We start from the raw sequence: 13,956 nt of genomic DNA on the forward strand, positions 1-13,956 counted from the left end.
CACAGTTCCTCCTGTTGTATCAGGATGGCAGAACGTTTCCCTGTGACTTGGGCAAAGCACATCTAAACAAAAGCAGTAACATCAGTATATCCACACGTGCCACCCATCCTCCCCATCTCTCTACTGTTGAAAAGAAAAATTCAGAAACATAAAACTCCTTTATGGTGGGTAATTAAATATTCTTGTTTCAGGACTCTGGTAACGTCACTTATAAGATGGGACAGAGGAGCTAAAAGACCCATTAGTAGCCTTACACATCATTTATACATGCTTTAATATAACCAAACCCACTCTATGATCCCAGTCTAGATGAGGAATTTCATGAAAACTGTACCTTATAACACAAAGCTTAAGGTACCTCAGAGGCCTATTTTAAAGAATGTACAACGTTAACCAAGCCAATGCAAATTCATGGGAGCTGAGAAGATGCTGCTCCACGCTGATTTACTGGGCAGTTACTGCAAATAGCAGCCAGTTATTATGGTTACAGTAACACAAGTTAAAGCTTCTTTTTTAAAAAGCAATTGTGCTACTAAAATCTGATTCCTGGAGACAAGACACTCCTTCAGTCTGTCACTGAAGAAAGGCTAATGAGCTACATAACTCAAAAACAAGCTCCTATTTAAGTGGCAAACAGCGATGCAAACTAAAAATAAAGTACAGGAAGTGGAATTATTTGCTTATTTGTCACTAATTTATGCATTAATTTCAATAGCTCAGTAACAACACAGCCTATGCATTCAGGCAGTAACAGCATCTCTATGGCCCAGACTGCAACTGATTCAGTGTGATGCATCCATTCTCCTCCTTCAGCTTTGACAGACACCATCAAATGAAAAACAACACCCACTCGATACTTGAATTAAATAAACAAACCGACCAACCTGCACTTAGACTTCCTGATGGTTTACTTGTTGTTCCAAACCCAAATGACGATGCTCCTGTGGCACCGCTTCCAAAGGCAGAGCTACTTCCAAATCCTAGCGGAACAGTAAAGACACACAACAAAGAAATTTATAGGCACAGCAATTAAGGACATGCAGGTTTTGGGTAAGTATTCTAAAAAACAAACAGTTCTAAGCATTCTTTGGTAAAGAAATATTCCCAAGGGTACCAACAAAGGTGTATCTTATTCTCTTCTCAGCATTGCTTTCTATAAGAAAATGGTGCTAGCAGGAAAGCCTTGGAGAAAAGCACTTCCTTCAAAACACAAAACTCAATAAAACAAGCTGTAAGCGATTACACGTGAAGTATCCGAGCTCACCAAACTGCTAATGAACTGCTGTTAAATCAGCAAGAAAACAATATAGCAAATGAGACAGAACTAAGAAAATTCAGACAAACTATGTGACTTCTATTACAGAAAGCTGCAATCTTCATCCACTACTCCAGAAAAACTCCCCAGGCCAAGAAGAGAGCAGACTTCTCCTTGAGTTACTTGGCTCACTTCAGGGCTTATTTCATCCACCCCTACTTCTAAGCTGCACAGTGATAAGTTCTATATAACCAAGTAAGCTCAAATCTAGAATAGAAACATAATTGCATAATTTTTAATGGAAAAGTCATCAAAAAAATGGCAGCCATGAGTGTTGAGTTGTATCTTCATTTTGTATTTCCTATTTATAATCACAATGAATACATTTCGGAATTTCAAACTCTGCTATTGGCACAAAGTAACTTCAAGACAAAGGAAAAGCAATCTCAAACTGCACGTACCAGCTTAAGGACAGATCAACAGGAGAGAAATATATTCTGTATTTTTTTGTTGTCTCAAGAGATTACAAGAATGGTATGTCCAAGGAAACGAGGCCCCCATGTTAAGTACGATGTGTTAGGTAATGTGCTTCATTGAAAATGGAGTCTTCGCCATTCCTTCAGCAAAACAATTTTTACCTTTTAAAACTAGTCATGACTTGATACTATCTGAGACTGGGTTCCATAGTCTTCTGCTGGTTTTAAACCAGAGTTTTAATTTAATATAACAGCAAATATCATCTGGACGCGAGTTATTTTGTTTTGAATGATGCACCTTTTCCCTCCTTTCTAGTTGGCAATGAATTACCAATGGCCAGGTGTCTATCAGCAAATATTTCATGAAGCACTGGATCAATATGCTGCTTATCTTACATACTGAAGAGCCAAAGCCTGGACGCTCATAATCGACCAATTCATAAATATTTATGTTTCCCAGCTAAAATGCAGTTTCAAGAACATTGAAATTGTCCTGACTGAGAAAATTCCAGATGTCTGAAATATTCATTTGTCTCATTGGATCCCAAGAGCATTGCTGCAGGATAGTTTGCATGTATTCCTTTATTCTTCTACAGTTGCTTTTGTGAGACAGCTTTCTTGATTTGCCAGAAGACCAAATCTTAACAAATTAATATAGAATAGATGAAACAAGCAATTGCAGACTTGGTTTACAAGGATGGCAAGGGAGGCCTCTAAGACCAAATGAGAAGCAGATGTCCACCAATTTAAAACAGAATGCTCTTAGTATTAGCAGAATTGATAAACGATCTTTAGACTATAATCTCTGGATGAAAAGCTGTATGGATTTAAAGCATCTAAAATATTGCAGGAATAACAATAATCCAGAATTATTCTCCATTCAGCCCACTGTTGTTAGTTATTTCTCCTGTTTGCTGTTGTTTTATAGACTTTCATCTTAAAAAGCTTAAAATCCAATGAGAAAACACACTGGTAGGCTTAAAGATAATTTCAAGATCATCATTTAAGGTAAAACTGACAATCTTCAAGTATTACATATCGCAGCAGTTGAGCATTTCCAATAGCCAGTGATGCTTATTGCTTTTAAACATGCCACCATAGCAGCTCTCATACTTTGAGAGATTCAAATGCAGGGATGCAGCTGCAGAAAGGGTATAATAAGAAAACCCACAAAGCACCGTTTGTGCTCATCACATATAATCATCTTCATAGATCATACACAAAAGCTTCAATAAACACTGCTGCCTTTTGATTTGTACCGTAGGAACCACTGACTGATATAGATATGATATTTGCGTACAAACGTTCCTACTTCTAGTTGTAGTTCTGCTGAAAATGCGTTACATTCAGATGAAAATGTAAGAACTTATATAATTTTTCTTTCACGTGTCTCTTACTAACACTGTTAATCAACATTTTGAAAGCATTTTATCCCCTCTCTTTCAAACGCTGCTTTGCTTTAGAGGTTGAGACAGACTTACTTTTCCCTACCTTACCACTGATGAACAGCGACAGCTAAAGCAAACATTTCACCCAGCAGGATTCCAGGACGGTACTGCTTTCTAGTAATCAATCATATCTTAATCCAATAAGAAACTGGCACGCAAAGTTAAGAGCTGGACACAGCAGGTGAAACATTTCTATATATTGATTATAATATTCCTACGTGCTGACTTTCAAATACTCAAATCAGTGCAAAGTGTAGTTACAGAAGGATGTTCTCAATTCACTTTCCTACAGCTCCTGCAATGGGTTGGGTTGGAAGGAACCTCAATGATTGAGTTCCAACCCCCCTGCTGTGGGCAGCGATGCAAACCAACTCCCGCGTGAGAACTTCAACCTGGGTTTTTACTACAGTATTGCATTAGCCATAGCTACCTCTTTCTGTAAGGCACAAAGAAGTTTGTGAGGTGCAGACTGCTAACTATAAAGGTCTTGCCCCAAAACAGATCATCCTCTTGGTGAAGTTCAAGGTTTACAAGAGATTCAGATGTGCGATATAATAGTTCAATGAAATATTAGAAAAATTAAAGTGTACCTCCAAGGCTTGAAGAACCTAAGCCACTTGATTGCAAGCCAGTGCCAATACCTGAGCCGAATGGCGTTCCAAAACTAACTCCCAGAGATGGTTGTGGCCCTGGTATAAAAAAAATGAGAACAAACTTGCCTTACTCTTTCATAGTAAAGAGGTCCTTCATTTATTTAATTACTTGACCACGTGAACATCATCATTGCTTTCATCAAATCCCATTAAGACTCTAAACTTTACCTTACCCAAACTCCTCACTTAATTGTCTGCCTTTATGTCCACCTGACAAAAACCTACGAAAACACTGATTGTAATGAGGTAAAACTTGCCCCAAACCAGTACCACGACAATAACACCACTGACCATTTCAAGAAGCCTCACCTTGAACTTCCACAATTGAATCACTAATCAAAACCCTGACAGAACTACAGCTAATGTATTGCCACTTGTATTAATGGAACTGGCAAAGTGGCAACTTTAAACCAAGAACAAAAGAACTGACGCTATTCTATTAATTTAATAAATAGGAATCTTCAAAATTACTCAGGTATTCCATCCAAATTTAAAGAGAACACTAAGATAAAAAACAAGACAATGACTTTATTTTATTAAATTTATTGTTCATTTTTTAAGCAAGTCAATTACACAGTAACATAACAATTCGATTTGTTTTTTTTCCACACAAGTGATAACTGAGTTCTGTTAAGCTCTGCTACATTACACCATTCAGTAAGGTAAACTAGTCAAACCACCTGCTTTGATAACATTTACAAAAGGCACAATTTCGTGTACCTTAAGGAATTTGATACATTCAAGGTTTCAGAGTCAGAGTTTGTCCCATAACTAACAAAAGTTGACAGTGGTTCCCCTGCACATTCGCACTAAAGGTGCAGGGCTGTCAAAAACCATTTTCAGTCTAAAATGTACAGCCTCAGTTCATTTTATTTTTCTTACCTTTTTAAAAACCATTGGGAATAAGGAATCAACTTGCTAGCCCATTACTAACACATTTTAAAATAATTAATTCTGATAAATTAATATATTCTAACAGTTTTCACAGTACAATTTCGTATTCCTGTCTTTTTCAAGCAGTTTTCAGTGCACTAGTCAGTTTCATCACAAAAAATACAGTGCCAAACTCTTAATCCATAGGCATTTGCACCTTTCCTCAAGACGACCTTCTTTGTCTTTGAACATCCTTTATTTACTATGTCTGTGACAGTCATGATTTATTCAGATACTACTATAAAGATCCAGCGATTGAGCCTTTTTCCTTAGCAGCTACTAAAGTTTGGGTTTAATTCCAAACATGCTCCTTAATACCACAATACTTTCTGTATCTAATATTTATCTGAAGTTTTAAATTGTAAGCAGTTCAAGCTTTTAAAACCATTTAAGTTTTTGAAGCTTTCAATGGAAAAAAAAAATCACTTTGAATCAAGTGAAAGGCACTGTATATTAAAAAGAAACATTTCTGCAAGGAACACAACTCTTACGTGATCCAAGCTGAATGACATCTGCATACTCACAAGTAGTGTTCAGCTAAGTTTGAAGAGCAACTCAAAGCTGTTGGCTTTCAGTCTCCGCTTGGTGGGGAGCAGATGGAAAACTCAAGCTAATCTTCCAACTGAAGTATGCCAGATGCTTTAACTACGAATTTCCACAAAGCCCAAACTAGAATTGTTTACATCCAGTTTAAGTACTGATACAGCTACCTAGCAGCTCTTAAAAAATAATAGATTTCATCAATAAAAAGAAACCCCTAAACAAGCCAGTCATCTAATAAACTAAAAGAATCCCAGAACACAAATCCAGTTCTTTCAGAGTGCACAGGTTTTCTGTCTCAGTAGGAGGCACTGTTAGTGGAAGACCTTAAAACAAAACACTAAGGTCTTCCATACAAGGCTTTTATTTCCCCCTCCAAATGCAAAACGCTTTTAAGAGCTGGTAAAAAAAAGAAGACATCATTCTAACATCTCAGATTATATAAAACAGGATCACATCTCTTAGGCTAACAAGCTTCTCACTGAGCAACAGTATGTGATATTTGTTGATTCTGTACCATAATGTGCTGAAGGCATCATCGCTATTTAAAGTTACTGTAAGCAAACAGTTTTTGATAGCAAAAAAAGCCAGTAATAAAAGATTCCTCAATGCCAAAAGTACTATCAAAAATTAGCACTTCTGGTTATTATAGGTACGAGACAAATTCTTTAAAACATGTAATTTAACAGCTCTACAACTTGCTCTATTTGCCCTGTAGAGCATTACAGTTTAATTAATTGGACCCGCAATGAAGAGTCCACACAGGTCAGCAGAATTTCCCAAAGTGACATTCTTCATCTTTTAGATCACAGCTGGTCCTAACAGTGAACAAATTCAGCGTCACAACTTGGATCTGATTCTGACAGTAATACATTGACTAGTTTTAACCGAGGTTAGTACCAAATTACACAACAAAATTATTAAGTGCTATGAAGATTTGAGTATCATTTTCTATTAACACTTTCAAGTCAAAACACAATTCATTATGCTACGAGCTTGATTACACATCGACCAACTCTGCACTTCACCAGTCAAGGAGAGAGTAACTAAGTTCTTGGGGTGAGGGGTTATTTGTTTGCTTGAAAGCAGAGGGAAGGTGAACTTAAAAATGCTTTTCAAGGCAACAGTCTCGCTAGAAAAACACCAGTTTCAGTCTCATGGGTTTACAGCTCTTAGCTCACTGGGCAGCAGCTTCCACTAATATCTTCCATTTTAGACTCATCAATAGTAACAGGTAAAGTAGCCACCATCATTTTACCTTCCATGCTCTTAGAAACTGTTCAGGGAAGATGGAAGTGGAGGCTATGATCAGAACTGTAGCTACTGCTGCACAAAAGCATAACCAGCCCCACTGCTATCACTAAAGATGAGCTCAGAGTAAAAGTGCTAAACCAGGGAGAAACGCTGCATGCAGACAAGATAAACGCAATCTTATTGACTCTAGATTCAAAAGAACAGCACAAAAATTGTGCTTTACTGTGCACATCAAAATCCTGCTATCCAGGATCAGTGCAGTACATCTTTGCAAGCTCACTTCCGTACAGCCAGGATCATCTGGCTTTGTTTCAGACACGCCTTGGCACACAGAGAAAGCAGATGTGGGACATATCAACATCCAGGAACTGGGGATACAGCCTCTGATCCCACAGATCCAGGTTTAGATGTAGCTACTAAACCTTTGACTTCTGAACACAAATTTCAAATAAATTACATTTCTAAGAGAAAAACAGTAACAATAAGTCTATTTAGTAAGGTTAAATTAGAGTTCATCATGTAAACATCAAATACTTTTTAAGAAGAGACTAACCTTCCTGATCCCCCAATATTACAGTACCACACATTAGATTTTTAAATGAAAAACAAAGCTTTCAAGTCCAAACCAATTGACTTGTTTTATTTTTATCTTAAAAACAGCAACAGCAGGTCAGGAATTACACAGACCATCCCTCTTCTCCATTCCATACACCTTACTCCACAATTCCTTCTCTCATAACCTTCTGCTATCATTCCCATATCCAACTCTAAAAGACCTAATCTTCCAAAGGAATAAGCATGATTCACTTCCAGTGGACAGATTATCAACAACACAAAGTTAAATCAAGCATTTGCAGTTTTACTGCAGGAAATGGCACTAAAAGTTCTTCCTCAAGCAAGGAAAAGGAAATAAAGAAGCAGCAATCTTCAAATATCCAAAGATTCCTGAAAAACTGAAATAACAGATTCTTCTCCACTCAGAAGAACAACGATAGTGGTGGCCTTAGGTTGAAGCTAAGAAGTGTCAGGAAAGGGGTTGAAAACAAATCAAGAACTGTCATCAATAGTTGAGGAGGATTATGAAATGTTCCTTCACAGTAAGTTTCTAAGACTCGAAGATCTCTCTGGAATAGTTCAGAATTGCTGTCAAGCCAGAGGGTAGGTAAGATGACCTCACATTCCATTAACTATTATTTTAATGATATTATAAGTATTCCAGAAGTGCCACTCAAAACATCATTCTACCGCTACCTTTCCAGGTTATCAAACAAGTCTCAAGGAGGGCAATGTTATTTCAGTTATTAAGCAGTAGACTTAAGTTGTTGACTACTTCTGTTGGCATGTGCAAGATCAGTGTCAATGGCTTTGTTCTATCTGCACCACTTTTACAGCTGGTGCGTTTTTGGCTTTTGAGACACCGTCAAAAAAAAAATCCAAACAAAAAACCCATAAAAAAAAACCACCACCACCAAACCAACCTAATAAAAAGGCAAACAAAACAAATAAAACACCAAAAACCCACAGGAATGTTGTGCCCTTTGGCTCCTTCCACTACAAAGCGTTACATAAAAGCTCTGAGGTATGAAGTCGCCTTACCTCACACCTACTGATACACATCAAGTCTGCACTTCTACTCCTAAGGGAATATTCATGGCTTGCCATCGGTGGCATCCAATCACTGAAGTTATTATCAGTTATCTCAAAACAGGACCAAGAAAAGGAAATTTGAATCCCTTGCCACAACTCATGAAAATGAAAGTAAAAGTTTAAATTCAGCATCTCAATGACGTGACTCGCACAGAATCCGAGAGTGACCACAGTCAGTATTAAACAAAGCAAGAGAGACAAGGAGAAAGATGAAAGGAAAAGGAACTAATCTGGTAACATGAATATGGATGGAAGTGTGTAAGCCTAAAAAACAACCAGTGCAACTACATTACTTTGTAATGCTGCTGCTTAAGAGCAGAACCTTTTGTTGGCATCACTTCAACAGGACTTCCATGAATTACAACAGCAACAGAATAAGGAAGACCAAAGACTACAATAGTAATTTAGAATATAAGCATTTCATAACTTCCTTTTCTGCTGCATTCATACTAATTTGGCATCATTATCTTTTAAGCTTATCTCCTTGCCAGGGCTGGAAGCACATCCTAGTTTCTTTCTACAGAGAGGACAAGGACGGCCTACTAACAAACCAAACTCTTATCAAAACCTTTCAAAGTTTGACCACTGCTATAAGACACAGGAGGGAGAAAAGTTGCTGATTTGACTTCAGTACAAAGAGGCACACGTCTTAAGAGAAGAAGCGTTAGAATGCAGCTAACTAAACTTCCTGTAGTTTGCTGATGCACGTTCAAGTAAAATTAAATGAAAGGCCATTATTTCTGCCAAATAACTGTACGCCAACTAACTTCTCTATGTCCAAGAATCCCTCTCTGAGAAGCAATGGTTAAGATACTGACGTCAATTAAGGTGCCATAAGTTACTTCTTTTGCTATACATACTAATATTTTTATTAGCAGTGGATCAGGCATTTCTTCTGCTTTAGTTTCCTCTTACGTATACATGCATTACACAGAATCACCAATCCACTTTACTTTCTCTACTAATATTCACAACCACAGAACAGCCAGCAAAAACTACCCCAACATTACCCTGATAAGGGGGTTGGCTATAACACAGTAAGACACCCACCCTCCTATCCCTACAGATTTTTGTTCACTATCCTTCCTGTTCCGCAGTATTTTTCACTTTACAGCTCCAAAGTGCTATATAAAAACACATTATTTGTTGTACACATGAAAAGGGTGCTGTGTCTTTAGATATTCTCTCCTTACTGATTCTTAAATAATTTACTATAACCACACAGTTCTGGAAAGAGGCTATGCTAAAAAGTATTCAGAGATGTTACGGAAGAGCAAAGACTCACATTCCAAGGGGGTAAATTAGAACAATACAGTAAATATCACTAATACAAATAAATCCACAAGTTTAAGTATCTCTCGTATAATTATTGCTAAGTCTACCCTGCTTTTTCTATTGGCTATGCATCAGTAACTTATCACAACGTTTAGAGTCTTAGTCTAACACATAGGAAGACTGCATAGAAAAATGTTACACAAATTTACTACTGTTGTAACACTAATAATCTATAACTTGAATGCACTCAGACCTGTAGCAGGCTGTTGCTGCTGAGTAAGTGTTGCAGCCATGGCAACGGCTGCTGCATTTGGTATGTTGCTGAAAGGGGTCGGTCCAGTGGTAACGCGTGGCGCGCTCTGCCACTTCTTAGCTTCTGTTCGTCTTGCCTCAAACACATCCATGGCATCTCCCAGAAAGGTTTTCCTGTAGCCAAGGTATTGGTCCTTGAGCATCTGAAGGGGTGGGGGAAGCCATTTTAGTTCAGCATATTTGACAGAAAACTGTAACTTACTAAGAAAAAAAGAAACCAAGTTATAAATATCATTTCCTTAAATTCCTTAAAAAGACCTGGAAGGATCTAAGCAAGTTAGAAACTCCATAGGCAGAAGTTTTTCTGTACTTATATGCTGCAAAGTGGTTATACATGTAATAGGGGGACATTCTAAATGATACCAAAGTCTTTTAAGGTTGGTGTAAATCAACACAATTTGGTTACTTTCAGTATAATAACTGACCTAAGAGGCAAAATGCAGCAGCATTATTCATCATAACAACTTTCTTTCTGTGCTATCCTTAATGCATAAAGATACCTTTTGCTCTTTTTCACCTCTACTTCAGTGTATCCTTGCTTACGCTTCTACCTCATTACAAGCTCTAAGAGTATATCAGACTTTTAAAACTCGTTCTTGTTTTTGATACACTTTGTTAGCTGCACTAAATCACTCCTTTGCTTTTAATTACAAAGTTCCCCTTTGCCCTCACCCTCAGGACCCCACCTTCAGCCACAATACCTCACTACATCTTATGAGGCACTTCCACCTGTCACAAATAAGGGAAATATGGATATCTTAGGTAACATAAAAGGACTAAATGGCTTCATTTAGCAAACTGGTTAAACTGATCTCATTTACAGAGAACCTGAAATAAAACAAGTTTACTAAAAACAAAATCAAGCCCAGTAGATGTAGCTGAACTTTATGGAAGATGTACCATTTCCCAAGTTTCTGGCCCAGCACATGCTTGTTTCTGAGAAAAGGAGCACATTTAACTTTAATTAAAAAAATTTCTCACTCTGATGAATTCAGAGTCTGAATTTATCAGAAACAGCATCTATCAGAAGCAAAGATCCCTCTCCTATCAGAACAGGAGTGTTATCTTTGGTGAGAAAAGATGCTTGTGGAACTTTGAGATCTAACACAATGCCAGAGCTCAGAAATGACATTAGATAACCCAGAGCAGGCCCTAAGGCAGAATGATTAAATTAAGTTCTCCACCCTATTGTGCCCAAGCACATTTTACTCTTCGCTGAATCTGGACAGAGAATGCATCTATTATATAAATATATTTATCAGCTAACTCTGCACAAAGAAGTTTCAGGCCACGTTTTACTTCAGGCCTTTGAGGTGAGGCATATATGCAAGCCAAAAAGCCTTCTTCAGACAAAGGAATAAGTTGTGATAACAGCTCTGATATGATTTATGAAGGCAGAGGCATCAAGTGAGGAAGAGACAGCACTTCCTGAGCAGCCTGGTCTGGAGTTTGGCAGCCCTGCATATGGTGGGGGGGTTGAAAGCAGATGATCACTATGGTCCTTTTCAACCCAGGCCATTCTGTGATTCTTCCAAACTGCTCTACTCTCCTAGTGTCTATGAGGTGATAAACTGAATCAGATTGTTCAAACGTCCCTCTGCAGCATGTTCATTTCCCTTATTTTTTGAAGCTTTAGTTGCAATTTTGTTTTCCAAGATATCACCCATTGCACTCATTAAGACTGGATCTCCCAATAAGAAAAATCCTCCAAACAACCCCTTATTTTCAAGCAATAATTAAAAAATAACCTCTTTCATCCTGAATCAGGCCAACCAATTACTTGAAGATATCACTTTTAATACTTGGATACTAATCCTGCTCTTCATATCAAAGAAGAGATTGATCACCCCACACATCACAACTTTGGGCACACTCAGATCTCAGGAGCAATAAGCACAAAACACATCCAGGATCCTTTTTGTTTAATTATGCTGAAATTACATGAAAAAACTGATCTATTCTGTACCTGGTATCAAAATGAGTTAACTAGAGCACAAATACCTGATGGTAGTTGCTGTAATAAAGTAAATACCAATGTTGACCAAAGCAACGAGATACAAAGAATCTAATTCCTACAGGAGCCTCTGCATTCATTAACATTTCAATTTGGGGGGAAAAAAAAGCATATATATATATATATATATATATTGCAAAACCAAACACTTGTACTTCACTTGTTTTATTGTGTTGGAGGTTGCTTTCTTGTTACTACAAAGTTCTGATACTTACTGATGCTGGAATGTACAATGGAAAACCCAAGCCTGACATCAGCTCCTCTGATGCCCTACTGCATTAGCACTCTTTCAGCAGCAGTGTATATAAATATATTAAATAAACATATATAAAACCACTTTCCATGAAACAGGTTGAAAAAACAAAGCCAGAGCACATTTCTTCCCACCAACATCCTTCATGTAACTGATTAACAATGAAAAAGAAATTAGATGAAAAACGTTATAACTTTAGTGACAGCTCAGTTGCCACCATCACTATTAGCAAATGTTTCAAATTCAACTTCAGCTGAATGGAAGTTACCCTTTTAATCCAAGCATATCAGACAATTGTCATTTCTTAAAAGAATTTAACAGAAAAAAGCATAGTTGAAGACACAGTATCAGTAACTGTGACTCCCCAGTTTTTTCACTAAACACATAGAAATGCATCAAAGCAACATACCTTTACGTTTTCATGTATGGACTGAAGTTGTGCTGCTAAAGCTACAAACGTTTGATAGATTTGCTGCATAGCCATAGACAAATCTGTAAAAGGCACATAGAATATTGTAAGTGACAACCTTACTTCCATGAGGAAAGGCTTAATGTTTATACTGTAGCAAGAAGCCCACTCTGAATCCAGGTAGAATAAAGCACAAAAAGACTGTATGAAATAAATTAATGTCTATGGGAAACCCAGAACTTGTGATGTAACACCTGTCTTCCCACACACAGAACTAGTTTTTGAAGCATCATTTCTCAGGGCTCCAAACTTAATTTTGTGGGGAAAAAAAACCCTAAATAAAAACACCCCACCAGAAACAAAACCAAGACTTTATCACTTCCCACACTCATGTAGGGCAATTATGATGCATGGAGACCTCACATTACAACAGCAGGTAGGTACACAAGTCTCACTAATGGGGATGGAAGAAGGGAGGAAAGTAAAACTAAATGGAAATGAAATCAGGTTTTCCCACTGTAACATTAAGAACACTGCACAATGACAAATCAGTGGTCTGGAAGCAGAACAAACAAAAAAAAACCTAACCCTAAACCAAACAACCAGGCAATCTGGAGGCAAGTTAAGAAAAGACTGAAGGGCGATTCCTCTGATGCTTATGAGATCATTAGGAACGTAAACAAGGAAAACTTCCATTCCCAGATCCCATCCAAGAGCCTCAGATAGATGTAGGAAAGACTCAGAAACCACTCTCATGAAAGAGCAGAAGACAGACTGTCCTATGCTTACAGAGTGTACGAATATAACACACTTCTTTACACCTCATTTTCAGATGCACAGAAGCTGGAATTTATATTCCCAGGCACCTTCCAAAGTTCCCAAATGACACAAACCCAGCCCACAAACTGCACCTCAGGAAGCAAATTCATTTTACAAAGCTTAAAGGACTTTACAAATTCAAGGACACATTCCAAACCACAGAATTTATCTGAACATTTGTTTCTGTACATTAGATGAGGAGATTAATTACTGTTAGTTTTTTATTATTAAGCCTATTATAGGTATAATATTAGTTTCTGTGTATGAAACATGTAAGTAGAAACATTTACCTTGTGGAGTTATATGTGAATTATTTGCTTGAGTAGCAAGATGATTTTCCAGTTCTTCTATTTGTTGCCTATACTGCTGCAGTTGTACTTCAAACTGCTCTACCAAGATTCTGAAGTAGCTAGGTGAGTAAAACAGTAAAGTTTAATCACATGATTTTAGTGATTTGCCACCATTTGAAAACAAAGACCACACCACCGCATTAGCTGCCTATACTCATTTCATTACTTGCAGCAGGTATGTCCTAATGACATTCTTGATGTTCTTCTACTAGTAGAAAAAGAGCAAGGACTGTATTTCTCACGTCTATATAAGTAGACATGTATAAGCATTCAGTACAGGAATAACAAGAAGAAAAAAACACATCAACTTAGGAAGTT

At 37.5% G+C, this 13,956-nt stretch overlaps 1 protein-coding gene across 5 annotated transcripts in view; it reads right to left on the reverse strand.

Annotated features, from left to right (window-relative positions):
* NUP58 (nucleoporin 58) overlaps nucleotides 1-13,956 on the reverse strand; it is a 32,782-nt gene that overhangs the window by 7,089 nt on the left and 11,737 nt on the right. For 3 of the 5 annotated variants that reach the window (XM_015852104.1, XM_015852102.2, XM_015852103.1), the window contains exons 11-15: nucleotides 13,579-13,697; nucleotides 12,470-12,552; nucleotides 9,735-9,936; nucleotides 3,770-3,868; nucleotides 885-980 (exon numbers count right to left, since the gene is read on the reverse strand). In XM_015852104.1, the coding sequence (XP_015707590.1) occupies nucleotides 885-980; nucleotides 3,770-3,868; nucleotides 9,735-9,936; nucleotides 12,470-12,552; nucleotides 13,579-13,697 (599 nt within the window). The remainder of the gene's footprint in view (nucleotides 1-884; nucleotides 981-3,769; nucleotides 3,869-9,734; nucleotides 9,937-12,469; nucleotides 12,553-13,578; nucleotides 13,698-13,956) is intronic. The other 2 variants (XM_015852105.2, XM_015852106.1) reach the window with 2 other exon arrangements.

This window comes from Coturnix japonica, chromosome 1, assembly GCF_001577835.2.
Source record: "Coturnix japonica isolate 7356 chromosome 1, Coturnix japonica 2.1, whole genome shotgun sequence".
Classification (NCBI taxonomy): Eukaryota; Metazoa; Chordata; class Aves; order Galliformes; family Phasianidae; genus Coturnix; species Coturnix japonica.